Below are 18737 nucleotides of genomic sequence, written 5' to 3' on the forward strand. Positions count from 1 at the left end.
GATAACAACTTAATAAATTAATTAATGTATCTATGGATTGAACTTTGCCTGAGGCAAACCAATGTGGAATACTTTCACGTGAGGCTCTGCACACGGCACGTTTTCATACATACGTATTGTCTCAGGTGTTTTTCTTACATTTTATTTTTACACACACAAAAGCACGAGTACACATGTACTTGTCCCCAACAACAATATATGAACAAGTTCTTGGCTGCTGTTCAATCACTCACACGACCTAAAATAATGACTGGTGTGCAGCTGAGTACTTAGCAATTAAACACGAGCTCAGGGTAGAAGAATGTAGAATTTTATTGGAAGCAGCATCATCAGTCGATGCCAAGGAACAAGATGTACCGCTGTGGTTTGAAAACAAAATCCGGGGAGGAGCTTAACGGTAAAAAGACAGACAGGTGACTAACCACAATGCAAGCCGGGAGTATATAAATATCTGCACACTGCTTCTTGCATCTTATACTTCGTCTGAGTCGGACAATCAGGACGCTAAACATGACGACCCAAGCAGGTGAGATGATGCTGATATTACAATACCGCAAAAAAGGAGAAAACATTGTATTTTGGATTGTATTTTAAAATTTTCGCCCAAGAAGTTGTTTGTTATGCAGATGATACGAGATTTTACATTGTTGTTAAATTTTGATGTTTTAGTTTGCAAAGTTTCTCTTAAAAGCCTGGAGAAGGGATGTTTGAATCATATTTATCCATAAATGGTTTTCTTTTGTTTGTAATTTGCGGTAGACAAGAAAATCTGAATCTGAATTGTGAAAGTTATGTGAACTGGTTTCTTCGACTTTTTGTATTACGATTCAAACATGCAGTGTTTTGTAAACTTATGCAACGTTGTGTTCAAGACTTTAACGTGATATTTTTGGGTTCCAGCCACCAACATGACCCTCGCCGTGCCGTTTGAGGATCAGTTCAAGTGCTGCATCTGTCTGGACGTCTACACCGACCCCACCTCCATCCCATGTGGACACAACTTCTGCCTGGACTGCATCGAAGGCTTCTGGGATACGAAGAGCAAGCCCGAGTGTCCGCTGTGCAAAGAGACGTTCAGAAAGCGTCCACAGCTCCGGATCAACCATGGATATGCCGAAATCATTGAAATCTACAAAAGGTTGGTTTTCAATTGGATTTGCATCACTTTTGAAACGTTTTTAAGGCAAAGCATATGAAAATTGTTGAACTTGATTTGTATTAAAATGTATTTTTAACATAATGTATTTCTAATCAAAAGGACTCAGGGGGAGGACCTGGATGTTGTGGTGTCACCAGGAAGCAGGAAAAACTCCCTAATCCAACTTTCCGAGGCCGATGAGGTTCCATGTGACATCTGCTACGGAGTCAAGTCTCCGGCGGTCAAATCGTGTCTCGGCTGCCTGGCGTCTTATTGTGAGCATCACCTCACACCACACCTGAGGGACCCAGCGCTGCAGAGACACCGGCTGACTGATCCGGCCTCCTTCGTCACCAGTCACCTCTGCAGGAAACACAAGAAGCCGCTGACGATGTTCTGCAGGAAAGAGCAGAAGCCTGTTTGTGTGACGTGCACAGAGAAGGAGCACAAACGCCACGACACCGTCCCCATCGAGAAGGAGAGGAAGAGGGTCAAGGTGAGGAGGCCTTTACTTCATTGATCGTCTTCAATCACCTCATGGATCTCCCTTGTTGCCTTCCAATCTAATCCAGCTTCTCTGCAAAGCACATTATATTAAAACAATGTTTTAATCTTTTGCAGACTTGTTTGAGGGAAACGAAGGCCAGCATTAAACAGATGATCCATGCCAGACTGAATAAAATGGAGGAGATCAAAACTTCAGTGGATCTGAGCAAAGTAAGTTGTTGTATAGATGCATGAACTTAAAGGGCTGACAAACTAGTTGTGTCTGTTTGGATCTGTAATTAACATGTTTCTCTCCTTCCAATGGACAGAAAGTCACAGAGAGGGAGATACAGGGCAGCGCTCAGGTCAGCAGGCTCCTGATAAACGCCATCGAGAGACACCAGGCCCGGCTGGAGGAGGATCTGGAGGAGAGGCAGCAGGAAGCCGAGAGGAGAGCCGAGATGCTGTTCCACGAGCTGGAGCAGGAAATCCTGGAGCTGCAGGCGAGGGGCCGAGAGCTGAAGCAGCTGGAGCTCACTCAGAACCCCGTTACCCTCCTGCAGAGCATCCCGTCTCGAAGTCGCCTCCCGTCCACCAGAGAGTGGTCTGAGGTCACGGTCCAATCAGATAACTGCATGGGGGCGGTGACCAGAGCCTTCTCCAAGCTGGTGGACATCTGCCAGGAACTTTCATACAAACTGTCTGCTGATGGTCAGTCATCTTTTCACAGAACATCTAAATCTGACCAATGATTTATGGGAAAATCAGTGCATGAAAATAACCTTTTTCTTCTTTTTTTGCAGAAGCCGACAAGCTGAATCAATATGCAGGTATGTTTACATTAACACATGCATTTTGCATTTCAATAAGCATTATTTTTTAATATTTACTTAAATAAGTATGACCTGACTCACTGTTTTCCTTCTTTGTCTCTGCAGTCAATGTCACTCTGGATCCTGAGACGGCTTCAGGCTGGCTGGTCCTGTCTGCAGACAGAAAGAAGGTATGATCATGAGATGAAACGTGTGAAGAGTTCAGTCCCACATTAATGTGAGAATGTCTGTAATTTGGTGAAAATGTTGATGTTAACTGATTATATTGATCCACAGGTGACCGTCAGCAGCCAGAAGAATAACGCCCCACTCCCAGACAATCCTCAGAGGTTCAACTCCTGCGTCTGCGTTTTGGGGAAACAAAGTTTCACATCTGGAAGACGCTACTGGGAGGTTCAGGTAAGAGCTCAGAAACAGGAGAACAACTTAAAGTAAACTCCCACAAAAGTTCTGCATGTGATACATTCACACCTAAAGTAAATCACAAATGATAGGAGATCCCTTCATTTAAAGCCATCAACCCTGTCTGACTCTGGATTTGGTCCGTTGTGTTGCAGGTTGGGGATAAACCAGACTGGGATCTCGGCGTGGCCAAGGAGTCCATCAACAGGAAGGGGGTCATCGCCGTGCGTCCTGACAGCGGTTTCTATTCCATCTGCCGGCGTAAAAGCGGCAGCCTGAGCGCCTGCACCGGCCCCTCCGTCGCCCTCCACCTCCAGGAAACGCCCCAGAAAGTGGGCGTGTTCCTGGACTACGAGGAAGGATCGGTGTCCTTCTACGACGCCGAAGCAAAGAGCCACATTTACACGTACAGCGGGTGTGACTTCAGCGAGCCCATCTACCCGTACTTTAACCCCTGTGTTCAAGATGATGGGAAGAACGCCGCCCCGCTGGTCATCTGCCCTGTTGTGGGAGGAGTCACAGAAGGACAGGGCGTCAGCATCGAGTCAGTCTTATGATCTGAGAAACCATGATGCAAGCTGATCTGAAGTATTTGTGTTTATATACTGCATATATTATATTTTATATTTATTTTACTGTAAAAGTATTTGAACAACACTGACCTGCAACAGGCAACTATGCACAAGTTGTTTTTGTATTTTAATGTTTTTGTCACATGTCAAACCCTTTTCTGAAAGCTTGAATTTTCACAATTTTATCATCCACGTGATACCAGACTTGTGTGTTTAAATGTAGACTTTATTTTAATGAATTAAATGTGACAAATGCACTGTGAAACTTTATTCCATTGCCTAACTGGGCAACCTTGAGATACTAATTGTGAAACTGAAAATAAATGTTTTATTTTGAAAAAATAAAGGAAGTTTTGTCATTTTACAAATCATCAATTTAAGGGCAATTCATTTGTTGCTCAACCATTATTTATACAGCAGGTTCCACCACAAAATGAATGTTAAGCATGTTTAGCATATTATTCACTTAAGCCCTGATTATGCTTCCGCGTAGTGATCACGCAACGGCCACGCAACGGCCACGCAGTTGCTTGGAGACCGTGATGGTTCTGCGTTGGGTTTACGTGTCGAAATGCAATTCAATGCCACACCGGTAGAGGGTGCTATGTTTTTTGTAAAGAATGACCGACCGAGACTCTTGACGTATATCGTCGTTAGCCTCGTTATAGCCTATTTGTTTACTTTCCGGCTTTAAACGTCCACAATTTTTCAGAACTTGATGTTTTATTTCTTTGTGCAAAAGCAAGAAGGTGCAAACAATAAAACGAGGTGCAAACAATAAAAGTAGCCTTTTAAAAGTTTAAATGGCGGTGTTTATGAGTGGAAACCGGAAAGCGATCTCCAGCGGATGTAGTTAGCGGACCAATCACAGCCAATGCCGCTGCGTTGGTGTTGCGTCGCCTCGACGTGCGTCTAGGATTTTTGGGAGGTACACGTCAGGCCCTTGCGTTGGACGTAAGGGGGGTCCGCAAGGACGCAAGGGGTCCGCAAGCCCCCTTGCGTTGTGTCGACGCGGAAGCATAACTTGGGCTTTATACTTGAATAATTACTCCATAGATGTGCCGTTTGCTTCAAACTTTATCAAAAAAACATGTACTTAAAGATGTTTGTAGAAGATGTCAGAACCAGGACTGAACGAGGACCCAGGTTCGTAAAATGAAAGGATATTAAAAGGTGATGGTGCAAATGGCCAATATTTTGGAGGTTGCATTCTCTCTGCTGGCCATCAGGGGGCAACCACAACAGAAGTTCATTTGCTTGGAAGTCTACGAGAAAATTACTCTAATTCTCTCTTGATGTATTATCTCAGTAAACATTGTAAACATGAGTTTATGGTCTCAATCTCTAGTTTCAAGTCTTCTTCAATCCAGCATGATGTTCGTTTCGTAAATTGTGGTCCATTTAGATGCAAATAAGACCATAAAGCAGGGGATGCTTTAGGGGGTGGGGCTACCTTGTGATTGACAGATCGCTACCACGGTGTTGTCATATTGTTTGCCTACAAATGTCTTATTCAGCATTCAGTTGTACGTAGCTCCACCTTCTGGTTGCAAAATAACAAGACGAGAACAGACAAAAACCAAGACAGTTGTTCTGCTTCTTTCGCTCCCCACATTAACTGTGCGCCTGACCCACTCAAATGTGATAGGTCGATACTACTCGGCCTACAAGCGGAAACCATATTGCTATCAAAGCCAAAATCTGCTGAAGTCGCCTGCCGATTCTGCAGATACGTGCAGCAATTATCGAGATGAAGTCATGTATCCATGGAATAGTACTGGCAAGTGTTGGAGCAAGAACATGAGCTCAGAGTCTAAATTTAGAGCAGCGTGAAATGACTTAATGAATCACACATGATGACGAGACATCTGGAACAGAGTGATCTGTGTGGATGATCTGTCACTTCCGTCACTCGCACTGTTTCCTGCAGTTGTGGTCAACTGTGCCGGTTGATTCGGTAAACTTGCCAGAAAACTGTTAGACGGGAAACATTACAGATGAAAGTACACGGTACCTTTGAAGGCTAAAGGGTGAAAAGTAGACAGATTTTTAGGTACTTGCTGAGTTGGGTACTTTGTCCTTCAACTTTACTATATTTCAAATTGTATGTGTGCTGTGGGGGTTAGCACTGTCGCTTCTCAGCAAGAGGGTCCTGGATTCAAATCCAGTTACTCTTCAGTTACACAGAGTTTGGGTTCACCGAAGACTCTAACTTGCCTGTATATTAATATGAGCGTGACACTCTTGGTCCATTGGTCCAACATTACCATCGTCCAGACTTTTTGAACTCTCCACTATTTGATGTATTGCAATGACATTCTGTCCAGACATTCATGGTTCCCAGAAAATGAATCCTAATGTTTCAGTTGATCCCGGAATTAATTTTTCAGCAGCATGAGGTTGACATCTGTGGTTTTTGGGTGAAATATTTCTACAACTATGATGAGTCAAATAAATGTAGTTCCCCCTCAAAATTATGAGTTTGTTGATCCCATAATTTTTTTAGTAGTTTTATTAGTCCAATATTTTTGGTTCATGGCCAAGTACCGGCTTAACGAGACATTCTGGTCAGCCTCAGCTGCACGTTTTGTTCAGTGAGTGTTCAACTCTATGCAGATGACTCATTGTCTTTTTAGACAAAGTCAGTTGCATCAGATCATGGGTGTGCCAGATTCCCGATGATTGACATTGCTGTTTGTGTGTGTGTGTGTGTGTGTGTGTGTGTGTGTGTGTGTGTGTGTGTGTGTGTGTGTGTGTGTGTGTGTGTGTGTGTGTGGTTCTTTTCCACCACTGAGTTGACAAAGTATGATACTATTTTCAGTAATAAAACCTAATGTTGCGCTTCCATTGACTGTTCTACAGTGACATTTCAGAAGAAAGAAAACACTGTCACTATTGCACTTTCTCTGTCCTCAGATGTCCATTTTGTTCTTCTGGCTTTTGTTGTTTTGTCCATATGTGGCCCAAAGTTGGGGTGTAACCTAACAACTGGTTGTGCCCCATCCTCTGTAACATTGGATTCAGAAACTCCACAAACGTCCAATCCCGGCATTACAGTTTTATCATCATCGATTTCTTCCTTATCTACAGGAATATTGCCTTCTGCCGTGTTGTTGTTTTGGTTTTGGAGCGGTGAGGAGCCATGAGTTTGGTAATACAAAAAAAGAGATAGCATAATCTGTTGTTCGAACAAACTAGAGATTGAGACCATGAACTTATGTTTACAATGTTCACAGAGGTAATGAATCAAGTGAGAAGGAGGCACATTTTCTCATCGACTTCCATGCAAGTTTAAGGCACTTCAGCTTTGGCTTCACTTTTCAGAACCGGACGTAGCCGCCTGGGTGCTGGTGGAGGGACTTTCAACATTTTGCAAATTTGCATATTCTACCAACATTGTAATGTTTTAATGTTGATTTTAAATCAGCAAACCATCCCCTTAATGAAATATTATTCTCATTGGTGCAATGTAACTCAGTACATTTAATAAAGTACAATACGGATGAAGTGTCGTCAACTGTATACAGTATACTTTCTAATGTAGACATAATAAAAACTGAAAATTAAATAGTAATTTTGATATTATGTTTTCTGTTATTGTTTCAAAACCCTGGAATTTATTTTGATTTCTCTCATATTAACTAGTAAAAATGACAAAAAGACAATGATTTGGTCGTGGAAGGTGTTTTGGCTTTATATATTTTGGGACTTTTTTATAGTATTGTTGGAAAATGTATCTGCAGCATTCTGGATATTCTGGAGCTGTTATGAGATAACAACTTAATAAATTAATTAATGTATCTATGGATTGAACTTTGCCTGAGGCAAACCAAAGTGCAATACTTTCACGTGAGGCTCTGCACACGGCACGTTTTCATACATACGTATTGTCTCAGGTGTTTTTCTTACATTTTATTTTTACACACACAAAAGCACGAGTACGCATGTACTTGTCCCCAACAACAATATATGAACAAGTTTTTGGCTGCTGTTCAATCACTCACACGACCTAAAATAATGACTGGTGTGCAGCTGAGCACTTAGCAATTAAACACGAGCTCAGGGTAGAAGAATGTAGAATTTTATTGGAAGCAGCATCATCAGTCGATGCCAAGGAACAAGATGTACCGCTGTGGTTTGAAAACAAAATCCGGGGAGGAGCTTAACGGTAAAAAGACAGACAGGTGACTAACCACAATGCAAGCCGGGAGTATATAAATATCTGCACACTGCTTCTTGCATCTTATACTTCGTCTGAGTCGGACAATCAGGACGCTAAACATGACGACCCAAGCAGGTGAGATGATGCTGATATTACAATACCGCAAAAAAGGAGAAAACATTGTATTTTGGATTGTTTTTTAAAATTTTCGCCCAAAAAGTTGTTTGTTATGCAAATGATACGAGATTTTAAATTGTTGTTAAATTTTGATGTTTTAGTTTGCAAAGTTTCTCTTAAAAGCCTGGAGAAGGGATGTTTGAATCATATTTATCCATAAATGGTTTTCTTTTGTTTGTAATTTGTGAATTTTGCGGTAGACAAGAAAATCTGAATCTGAAATGTGAAAGTTATGCGAACTGGTTTCTTCGACTATTCCTCGTATAATTCAAACATTACAGTGAACTTATGAACTCATGCAACGTGGTGTTCAAGACTTTAACGTGATATTTTTGGGTTCCAGCCACCAACATGACCCTCGCCGTGCCGTTTGAGGATCAGTTCAAGTGCTGCATCTGTCTGGACGTCTACACCGACCCCACCTCCATCCCATGTGGACACAACTTCTGCTTGGACTGCATCGAAGGCTTCTGGGATACGAAGACCAAGCCCGAGTGTCCGCTGTGCAAAGAGACGTTCAGAAAGCGTCCACAGCTCCGGATCAACCGTGGATATGCCGAAATCATTGAAATCTACAAAAGGTTGGTTTTCAATTGGATTTGCATCACTTTTGAAACTTGAACTTGATTTGGATTAAAACGTATTTTTAACATAATGTATTTCTAATCAAAAGGACTCAGGGGGAGGACCTGGATGTTGTGGTGTCACCAGGAAGCAGGAAAAACTCCCTAATCCAACTTTCCGAGGCCGATGAGGTTCCATGTGACATCTGCTACGGAGTCAAGTCTCCGGCGGTCAAATCGTGTCTCGGCTGCCTGGCGTCTTATTGTGAGCATCACCTCACGCCACACCTGAGGGACCCAGCGCTGCAGAGACACCGGCTGACTGATCCGGCCTCCTTCGTCACCAGTCACCTCTGCAGGAAACACAAGAAGCCGCTGACGATGTTCTGCAAGAAAGAGCAGAAGCCTGTTTGTGTGACGTGCACAGAGAAGGAGCACAAACGCCACAACACTGTCCCCATCGAGAAGGAGAGGAAGAGGGTCAAGGTGAGGAGGCCTTTACTTCATTGATCGTCTTCAATCACCTCATGGATCTCCCTTGTTGCCTTCCAATCTAATCCAGCTTTTCTGCAAAGCACATTATATTAAAACAATGTTTTTCTCTTTTGCAGACTTGTTTGAGGGAAACGAAGGCCAGCATTAAACAGATGATCCATGCCAGACTGAATAAAATGGAGGAGATCAAAACTTCAGTGGATCTGAGCAAAGTAAGTTGTTGTATAGATGCATGAACTTAAAGGGCTGACAAACTAGTTGTGTCTGTTTGGATCTGTAATTAACATGTTTCTCTCCTTCCAATGGACAGAAAGTCACAGAGAGGGAGATACAGGGCAGCGCTCAGGTCAGCAGGCTCCTGATAAACGCCATCGAGAGACACCAGGCCCGGCTGGAGGAGGATCTGGAGGAGAGGCAGCAGGAAGCCGAGAGGAGAGCCGAGATGCTGTTCCACAAGCTGGAGCAGGAAATCCACGAGCTGCAGGCGAGGGGCCGAGAGCTGAAGCAGCTGGAGCTCACTCAGAACCCCGTTACCCTCCTGCAGAGCATCCCGTCTCGAAGTCGCCTCCCGTCCACCAGAGAGTGGTCTGAGGTCACGGTCCAATCAGATAACTGCATGGGGGCGGTGACCAGAGCCTTCTCCAAGCTGGTGGACATCTGCCAGGAACTTTCATACAAACTGTCTGCTGATGGTCAGTCATCTTTTCACAGAACATCTAAATCTGACCAATGATTTATTGGGAAAATCAGTGCATGAAAATAACCTTTTTCTTCTTTTTTTGCAGAAGCCAACAAGTTGAATCAATATGCAGGTATGTTCCCATTAACACATGCATTTTGCATTTCAATAAGCATTATTTTCAATATTTACTTAAATAAGTATGACCTGACTCACTGTTTTCCTTCTTTGTCTCTGCAGTCAATGTCACTCTGGATCCTGAGACGGCTTCAGGCTGGCTGGTCCTGTCTGCAGACAGAAAGAAGGTATGATCATGAGATGAAACGTGTGAAGAGTTCAGTCCCACATTAATGTGAGAATGTCTGTAATTTGGTGAAAATGTTGATGTTAACTGATTCTATTGATCCACAGGTGACCGTCAGCAGCCAGAAGAATAACGCCCCACTCCCAGACAATCCTCAGAGGTTCAACTCCTGCGTCTGCGTTTTGGGGAAACAAAGTTTCACATCTGGAAGACGCTACTGGGAGGTTCAGGTAAGAGCTCAGAAACAGGAGAACAACTTAAACTAAACTCCCACAAAAGTTCTGCATGTGATACATTCACACCTAAAGTAAATCACAAATGATAGGAGATCCCTTCATTTAAAGCCATCAACCCTGTCTGACTCTGGATTTGGTCCGTTGTGTTGCAGGTTGGGGATAAACCAGACTGGGATCTCGGCGTGGCCAAGGAGTCCATCAACAGGAAGGGGGTCATCGCCGTGCGTCCTGACAGTGGTTTCTATTCCATCTGCCGCCGGAGAAGCGGCAGCCTCAGCGCCTGCACCGGCCCCTCCGTCGCCCTCCACCTCCAGGAAACGCCCCAGAAAGTGGGCGTGTTCCTGGACTACGAGGAAGGATTGGTGTCCTTCTACGACGCCGAAGCAAAGAGCCACATTTACACGTACAGCGGGTGTGACTTCAGCGAGCCCATCTACCCGTACTTTAACCCCTGTGTTCAAGATGATGGGAAGAACGCCGCCCCGCTGGTCATCTGCCCTGTTGAGGGAGGAGTCACAGAAGGACAGGACGTCAGCATCGAGTCAGTCTTATGATCTGAGAAACCATGATGCAAGCTGATGATAACAAATATTTATGTTTATAAACTGTATATATTTTATAATATTTATTGTACTTGAATCATATTTGACCAGAACTGGCCTGTAACAGGCAAAAATTCATGAGTTGTTATTGTTTTTAATAACACACATTTTTACTACCTAACAGATGGCAGCAAGAGTGAATTGTTTTGTGTCTTTTCACAGTTTTACCACTCAAATGATGTCATTCTTGTATATAAATGTAACCTTTAATGTATTTCATGCACTGCAAAACTTCATCCCACGGCCTAAATGGCCAATGTACAAATCTTGACACTGAAAATAAAAAGTTTGAAATAAGAAACAAAATGTCCATTGGTTTGTCCTTTACATACAAATCAATTCTGATTAAGTATGTTTAGCTATTATTTATATGATAACAAAGGTTTCACCACAATATAAGTCTTTGTTTCAACACTAAATTATTGGGTTTAAGGGTCTTTAATGTAGATATGATGCCAGGCGTGTTACAGAGGATTTAGGAGCAGATTGATGATGGCTTAAACATATTTTAACTTTTAAACTGGGCTTTTAATAGGAGTTTATACAGTTGATAACTGACTTTGTGCCTCATTTACTGATGCTTGTTGGTAAACAAGCAAAACAGGTTCCCGTAATTATTTGAGGTTGGGCAAAGGACCATTTCATTTAATGGCTCATTACTGGAAAGTGTTCCAATTAAGGATATGGGTAAATTATCTCTTTGACAGCTAGAACATGGTGTCCTAAGGTGGAGCTTTTATGGGAGCGTGACGGGAAACTGTAAGGGAAGAAAAAAAACAGGCTGATGTAATTAATCAAAAATTGTATGATTAATTACATCAGCCTGCCAGCATCCAACCCACTAGCTTTCAGCCTGCTCCCTGGCCTGTTAGCATCCAACCCACTAGCTTTCAGCCTGCTCCCTGGCCTGTTAGCATCCAACCCACTAGCTTTCAGCCTGCTCCCTGGCCAGTTAGCATCCAACCCACTAGCTTTCAGCCTGCTCCCTGGCCTGTTAGCATCCAACCCACTAGCTTTCAGCCTGCTCCCTGGCCTGTTAGCATCCAACCCACTAGCTTTCAGCCTGCTCCCTGGCCTGTTAGCATCCAACCCACTAGCTTTCAGCCTGCTCCCTGGCCTGTTAGCATCCAACCCACTAGCTTTCAGCCTGCTCCCTGGCCAGTTAGCATCCAACCCACTAGCTTTCAGTTTGCTCCCTGGCCTGTTAGCAACGAGCCAACTTGCCCCAGTCAACACCCCTGTCTGCTAGCTTCCAGTTTGGTTGGCTAACAACTAGCCTGCTAGCTACCAGCATGCTATTCTTCAGCCTGCACCTCCACCCACTAGCTTCCATGTACGGGACCTCTGTGCCCATACTTATATGCAGCTCCCTCCAGTGAAATAGCAGCATCCTAACATGCTCACAATGACATATTTACAAGGTATGATGTTTTCTATGTCTCCCTTTGTCGTCCAACATGTAAGCCAATGTGATAGCAAAGTTTAAAAAGGGTACTCTGAGGACATAATTCCATGGCAATCCATTGATAGTTGTTGAGATTTTTTTACTCTTATCACAGATTCAAACTTCACGTTGGCACCAAAATGTAAATTTGTCCTCGCCGAAAATCCGAAGGATTAATTCTGTAGGAATCGTGGATGTCGGTTCAAAACGTCACTGATACAAAACATGAGGACAAGGTTAGACAAGGCAACACATTATTCACAACAATGTACCTGTGCTCCAGCACGTGTGACTGCCAAACCCGAAAACAGGATGAGTGATGCACCGGATGATCCGAGAATTGAGTTCACAGCTTGCATTTCGTAATGCCTGATTCATCGCACCGGCCATTATTTCACCCTTTTGTTAAAGTAGATCCTGGATCCTGTTGTTACGACTTTTCCCAGTAATATTCCATTAATACTTTTCCGAAGAGATGTCAGCAGATTCTGTAGGCAACGGGAGAAGATTTTGGTATTTGACCAATTGGACAAACTTTATTTGAAGATTCCTAAGAACAACAAATAAGATAATATGCAGCAACTCACGTAGTATAAATAATTCTGAGCTGAATATAACAGTCTGGACCAAAGTAGTGAACCGACCAATGGACCAACATTGCCATGGTCCAATATTCAAAATATTGTGAAGCAGCAGCGCATAAAACCAAAGTAAAAGTACCTCAAATTCTTTTTACAGTATTTGAGAAAAGCTATGCTTTAAATACAATGTTAAAGCCATTTAACAAATCCAATTTGTGTTTCTTTTGCAAAAATAAAACCACCCATAAGCATACAATGTAATATGTTTCATCATAAATATTTTTCTTGGCACGCTTCAAATAAAAGCTGCACCTTAGGTCACCATGTTCTAGCTGTCATCTCATCACTTCTCAGTCTGATTAATTGCACCAGAGATAATTTCCCCATGTCTTTAATTGCAGTTAAATGCCATTAATCGTAATGGTCCTTCGTCCAACCATAAATAATAACTGAAACCGGTTTGTTTGTTTAACAACAAGCATCGACGGTAAAACATCTCCCTTTGTCAAATCCGCGAAGTGACTCGTTAAATCAAGTGAAGGAGAGAGAAACAACAGGCACAAAGTCAGTTATCCATACAAAGTGAAACATTGGGTGAGCTTTATTAAAAGCCCAGTTTAAAAGTTAAACTGTTTTAACCTATACCTTTGAAAAAGGTAAAGAAGAAATAATAGTTAAACATACTTAACCATTTGAAAAATGACAAAAGCATTTCAAAATTGAACTTTTATTATGATGACGACGATGACAGTGAGGCTACAGATGAGAATGGGTCGTTTTTTGTATAAAGTTGTGTCATCAGCGTAGCAATGGAATGCTTTTGCTGTTGATGCGGCCAGTGTAGAGGGTGAACAGGGTGGGGCCGAGAACCGACCCTTGAGGGACACCACAGGTGAAAGTGTATTTCTCGGACTTTGCACCTCCCAAGGAGACGTACTCTGTTCTTCCAGACACAGTGAAAAGTTGATTGATTGGAAGCCCAGTTCTAAAGTTAAATTATGTTTTAACCTAGATGACCTTTGACCTATCTACATTAAAGACCCTTTATCAAATGTTTAGTGTTGAAACATAGACTAATATTGTGGTGAAACCTAAAAGAATATATACTTTATCATTTGAAAAATGACAAAAACATTTAAAAATTGAACTTTTATTTTCAAGATTTGCATCTCAAATTGTACATTACCCATGTAGGTTAGGGAATAAAGTTGTACAGTGCATGTAACACATTTTGTAAAGGTAGCATTTATATACAAGTATGGCATCATTTGAATGGTAAAACTGTGAAAAGACATGTTAAAAAAAAACAATTCACTCTGTCAGAAGTGAAAACGTTGCTGCCGTTTGTTAGGTAGTAGAAACATGTTGTTTCATGTGTCATTAAAAACAATAACAACAATTTTAGCCTGTTGCAGGCTAGTGCTGGTCAAATATTATTTAAATACAATAAATATTATATAATATATACAGTATATAAACATAAATATTTGTTATCATCAGCTTGCATCATGGTTTCTCAGATCATAAGACTGACTCGATGCTGACGTCCTGTCCTTCTGTGACTCCTCCCTCAACAGGGCAGATGACCAGCGGGGCGGCGTTCTTCCCATCATCTTGAACACAGGGGTTAAAGTACGGGTAGATGGGCTCGCTGAAGTCACACCCGCTGTACGTGTAAATGTGGCTCTTTGCTTCGGCGTCGTAGAAGGACACCGATCCTTCCTCGTAGTCCAGGAACACGCCCACTTTCTGGGGCGTTTCCTGGAGGTGGAGGGCGACGGAGGGGCCGGTGCAGGCGCTCAGGCTGCCGCTTTTACGCCGGCAGATGGAATAGAAACCGCTGTCAGGACGCACGGCGATCATCCCCTTCCTGTTGATGGACTCCTTGGCCACGCCGAGATCCCAGTCTGGTTTATCCCCAACCTGCAACACAACGGACCAAATCCAGAGTCAGACAGGGTTGATGGCTTTAAATGAAGGGATCTCCTATCATTTGTGATTTACTTTAGGTGTGAATGTATCACATGCAGAACTTTTGTGGGAGTTTAGTTTAAGTTGTTCTCCTGTTTCTGAGCTCTTACCTGAACCTCCCAGTAGCGTCTTCCAGATGTGAAACTTTGTTTCCCCAAAACGCAGACGCAGGAGTTGAACCTCTGAGGATTGTCTGGGAGTGGGGCGTTATTCTTCTGGCTGCTGACGGTCACCTGTGGATCAATAGAATCAGTTAACATCAACATTTTCACCAAATTACAGACATTGTCACATTAATGTGGGACTGAACTCTTCACACGTTTCATCTCATGATCATACCTTCTTTCTGTCTGCAGACAGGACCAGCCAGCCTGAAGCCGTCTCAGGATCCAGAGTGACATTGACTGCAGAGACAAAGAAGGAAAACAGTGAGTCAGGTCATACTTATTTAAGTACATATTGAAAATAATGCTTATTGAAATGTAAAATGCATGTGTTAATGTGAACATACCTGCATATTGATTCAACTTGTTGGCTTCTGCAAAAAAAAGAAGAAAAAGGTTATTTTCATGCACTGATTTTCCCATAAATCATTGGTCAGATTTAGATGTTCTGTGAAAAGATGACTGACCATCAGCAGACAGTTTGTATGAAAGTTCCTGGCAGATGTCCACCAGCTTGGAGAAGGCTCTGGTCACCGCCCCCATGCAGTTATCTGATTGGACCGTGACCTCAGACCACTCTCTGGTGGACGGGAGGCGACTTCGAGACGGGATGCTCTGCAGGAGGGTAACGGGGTTCTGAGTGAGCTCCAGCTGCTTCAGCTCTCGGCCCCTCGCCTGCAGCTCGTGGATTTCCTGCTTCAGCTCATGGAACAGCATCTCGGCTCTCCTCTCGGCTTCCTGCTGCCTCTCCTCCAGATCCTCCTCCAGCCGGGCCTGGTGTCTCTCGATGGCGTTTATCAGGAGCCTGCTGACCTGAGCGCTGCCCTGTATCTCCCTCTCTGTGACTTTCTGTCCATTGGAAGGAGAGAAACATGTTAATTACAGATCCAAACAGACACAACTAGTTTGTCAGCCCTTTAAGTTCATGCATCCATACAACAACTTACTTTGCTCAGATCCACTGAAGTTTTGATCTCCTCCATTTTATTCAGTCTGGCATGGATCATCTGTTTAATGCTGGCCTTCGTTTCCCTCAAACAAGTCTGCAAAAGATTAAAACATTGTTTTAATATAATGTGCTTTGCAGAGAAGCTGGATTAGATTGGAAGGCAACAAGGGAGATCCATGAGGTGATTGAAGACGATCAATGAAGTAAAGGCCTCCTCACCTTGACCCTCTTCCTCTCCTTCTCGATGGGGACGGTGTCGTGGCGTTTGTGCTCCTTCTCTGTGCACGTCACACAAACAGGCTTCTGCTCTTTCTTGCAGAACATCGTCAGCGGCTTCTTGTGTTTCCTGCAGAGGTGACTGGTGACGAAGGAGGCCGGATCAGTCAGCCGGTGTCTCTGCAGCGCTGGGTCCCTCAGGTGTGGCGTGAGGTGATGCTCACAATAAGACGCCAGGCAGCCGAGACACGATTTGACCGCCGGAGACTTGACTCCGTAGCAGATGTCACATGGAACCTCATCGGCCTCGGAAAGTTGGATTAGGGAGTTTTTCCTGCTTCCTGGTGACACCACAACATCCAGGTCCTCCCCCTGAGTCCTTTTGATTAGAAATACATTATGTTAAAAATACATTTTAATACAAATCAAGTTCAACAATTTTCATATGTTTTGCCTAAAAAAGTTTCCAAAGCGAAACCAACCTTTTGTAGATTTCAATGATTTCGGCATATCCACGGTTGATCCGGAGCTGTGGACGCTTTCTGAACGTCTCTTTGCACAGCGGACACTCGTGCTTGCTCTTCGTATCCCAGAAGCCTTCGATGCAGTCCAGGCAGAAGTTGTGTCCACATGGGATGGAGGTGGGGTCGGTGTAGACGTCCAGACAGATGCAGCACTTGAACTGATCCTCAAACGGCACGGCGAGGGTCATGTTGGTGGCTGGAACCCAAAAATATCACGTTAAAGTCTTGAACACAACGTTGCATAAGTTTACAAAACACTGCATGTTTGAAAAGTTGAAGAAATCACTTCACATAACTTTCACAATTAGATGTTAGATTTTCTTTTCCACAGCAAAATTCACAATAGAAAACAATTAATGAATAAATAGATTTCAAACATCCTCTCTTCCAGGCTTTTTAGACAAAGTTTTCAAACTTAAACATTAAAATTAAACAACAATGTAAAACCTTGTATCATCTGCATAAAAACAACTTTTTGGGCGAAATTAAAAAAAAAGACTATACACTATTTAAATTGTAATTCCCACAAAAACCTTGTTTATATTATTATTTCTTAAGTATTTCAAATCCATAATGCCATCAATGTAATTATCCCTTAAAATACATTTAAAATCACATTCTTTTTAGTTGGACTGGAACAAAAAAAATCTCATTATCTTACTGAAACATATCTTGAAACAATTCTTGAACACACAGCTGCTCATAAAAGAATATTTCGGTTGTACCTGCCCCTTTCTTTTGTTATTTTTTAATTATTTCCAATGTATTCAAATGGATGCAATTCAGCATTTAAATTGTAGATGTTATTTTCTTCTCAACAACAATCAATCAATTATGTTTTAAACTCTCAAAATGAAATCCAAGTCTAATGCTAGAGCGTTTTAATCTGTAGTTTAATCTCATCTCACCTGCTTGGGTCGTCATGTTGAGCGTCCTGATTGTCCGACTCAGACGAAGTATAAGATGCAAGAAGCAGTGTTCACATATTTATACACTGCCCGGTCTGCAGAGAGGTTCGTCACATGTCGCCGTCTTATTACCCTTAAGCTCCGCCCCCCCGTCCCTCAAACATTCCTGTACATCTTGTTCCCTTGTCTTCGACTTTCCCTTGTTTTCATTCTACCTCGAGGTTGTGTGTAATTGCAGCTGACCAAACTGTACGAAGGTTTGGAATTAATTAGAGGTGACTATTCCAGTCGTGTGCGATTGAACCGAAGCCAAAACGTGAGCGTTCATTGTTCAGGATAAGAATGTGTTTGTGTACAAAGAACCTGAGATAATGACGTATGAACAAAACGTGCCATGTGCAATGGTAAGATTATCACCTCTATGTATCGATATGTGACCCACATCAGTACACGAGACCATCGGGAGGACAGTAGTACTTCTATTAAGTGCTTGTTATCGGTGCCACCGGCTCAGATTCCACACAAACAAAATCATGCAGGTTCACCACAAACTCCTCGGTTTCCAAGAGGGGCCCTCCAGACCGACCCTGACCCGGGTCCTGCTGGAGGGAAGGGAGGCTAAGGAGAACCAGGACCAAAGGGCAGTGGTGTAGTGGAGGGTATACGCAGGTATCAAGGGTATACCCACTTCTTTTTCTGGTGGTTTACAGTATACCCATATGAGCCAGAAAGCCATTGGAATATATGGGAGAGTATACCCACTCCCTCCTCTGTAACCTACCCATCTACCTAGCAGTACACCCACCTCATCAACTACCACCACACCACTGCTAAAGGGTCAGACCCTGCTGCAGGAGGGACCGCCAAAATCCACAAGCTTCATTTTAAATGAAAACTTTTACTAAATTCCTACTTCTAATACACACAGTTAACATGTTTTGGCCTTTTCAGGCATGCATTCTTCAGGTATTTTATCAAACTGCACTTCTATTTTCTTAGCTGTAGCCCTTTGAGCACTGTTGTACTTAAGGTATCCTTGCTGAACAGCTACTACTTGAGATGAGGACCTGAAGTTGTTTCTATTTTTTCCCTCTTACTTTATCGGCGATGATATGTTGTGGTTTCTTTCTTTTCCTAAATGTAAAATGTAAATTTCAACAAATCCAGGGCTGTAAAACGACCATTTAAACACTGAAATTTAGACTGAATTTGTGTTGGAAACCAAAGCTTTACTGCTAACAGAAACAGTATTTTTAAAGAATAAGGAGTTATTGAACATTTGGAAACTACTTCCTCCTTTCTAACAAATCAACGTGTGGTTATTCGTCAGC

The 18737-nt window shown here is 42.7% G+C and overlaps 2 protein-coding genes across 2 annotated transcripts; one reads left to right on the forward strand and one right to left on the reverse strand.

Annotated features, from left to right (window-relative positions):
• The first annotated feature begins 877 nt into the window (after positions 1-877).
• Positions 878-10616, forward strand: LOC311009075 (uncharacterized protein). Its single transcript, XM_084003048.1, has 17 exons — positions 878-1138; positions 1259-1634; positions 1760-1855; positions 1954-2335; positions 2428-2454; positions 2563-2627; positions 2734-2856; positions 3015-3415; positions 7691-7728; positions 8114-8351; positions 8444-8819; positions 8945-9040; positions 9139-9520; positions 9614-9640; positions 9748-9812; positions 9919-10041; positions 10200-10616. The coding sequence occupies exons 1-17, from the start codon at positions 909-911 to the stop codon at positions 10599-10601; spliced, it is 3447 nt and encodes a 1148-aa protein (XP_083859174.1). The 5' UTR covers positions 878-908; the 3' UTR covers positions 10602-10616.
• A 3564-nt stretch (positions 10617-14180) lies between these two features.
• Positions 14181-16692, reverse strand: LOC311008709 (E3 ubiquitin-protein ligase TRIM21-like). The gene is made up of 8 exons (XM_084002535.1): positions 16457-16692; positions 15978-16353; positions 15757-15852; positions 15277-15658; positions 15157-15183; positions 14985-15049; positions 14756-14878; positions 14181-14597 (listed from the first exon to the last, which is right to left on the reverse strand). Exons 1-8 carry the CDS (start codon positions 16684-16686, stop codon positions 14196-14198), a joined length of 1701 nt encoding a protein of 566 aa, XP_083858661.1. The 5' UTR covers positions 16687-16692; the 3' UTR covers positions 14181-14195.
• Positions 16693-18737: the final 2045 nt, after the last annotated feature.

The sequence above is a fragment of the Eutrigla gurnardus genome (assembly GCF_963514095.1).
Source record: "Eutrigla gurnardus genome assembly, chromosome: 23".
NCBI classification, from domain to species: Eukaryota; Metazoa; Chordata; class Actinopteri; order Perciformes; family Triglidae; genus Eutrigla; species Eutrigla gurnardus.

What these genes read in the sequence shown, in the direction of transcription:
- LOC311008709 (XM_084002535.1), bottom strand. Translation starts at nt 16,686, where the DNA reads ATGACCCTCGCCGTGCCGTTTGAGGATCAGTTCAAGTGCTGCATCTGT. An exon ending in ATCATTGAAATCTACAAAAG is followed by an intron (nt 16,354 to 16,456) that starts GTTGGTTTCGCT and finishes TCTAATCAAAAG; the next exon opens with GACTCAGGGGGAGGACCTGG. An exon ending in CAAGTTGAATCAATATGCAG is followed by an intron (nt 15,050 to 15,156) that starts GTATGTTCACAT and finishes TTGTCTCTGCAG; the next exon opens with TCAATGTCACTCTGGATCCT.
- LOC311009075 (XM_084003048.1), top strand. Translation starts at nt 909, where the DNA reads ATGACCCTCGCCGTGCCGTTTGAGGATCAGTTCAAGTGCTGCATCTGT. An exon ending in AAACATGACGACCCAAGCAG is followed by an intron (nt 7,729 to 8,113) that starts GTGAGATGATGC and finishes TTTGGGTTCCAG; the next exon opens with CCACCAACATGACCCTCGCC. An exon ending in ATCATTGAAATCTACAAAAG is followed by an intron (nt 8,352 to 8,443) that starts GTTGGTTTTCAA and finishes TCTAATCAAAAG; the next exon opens with GACTCAGGGGGAGGACCTGG.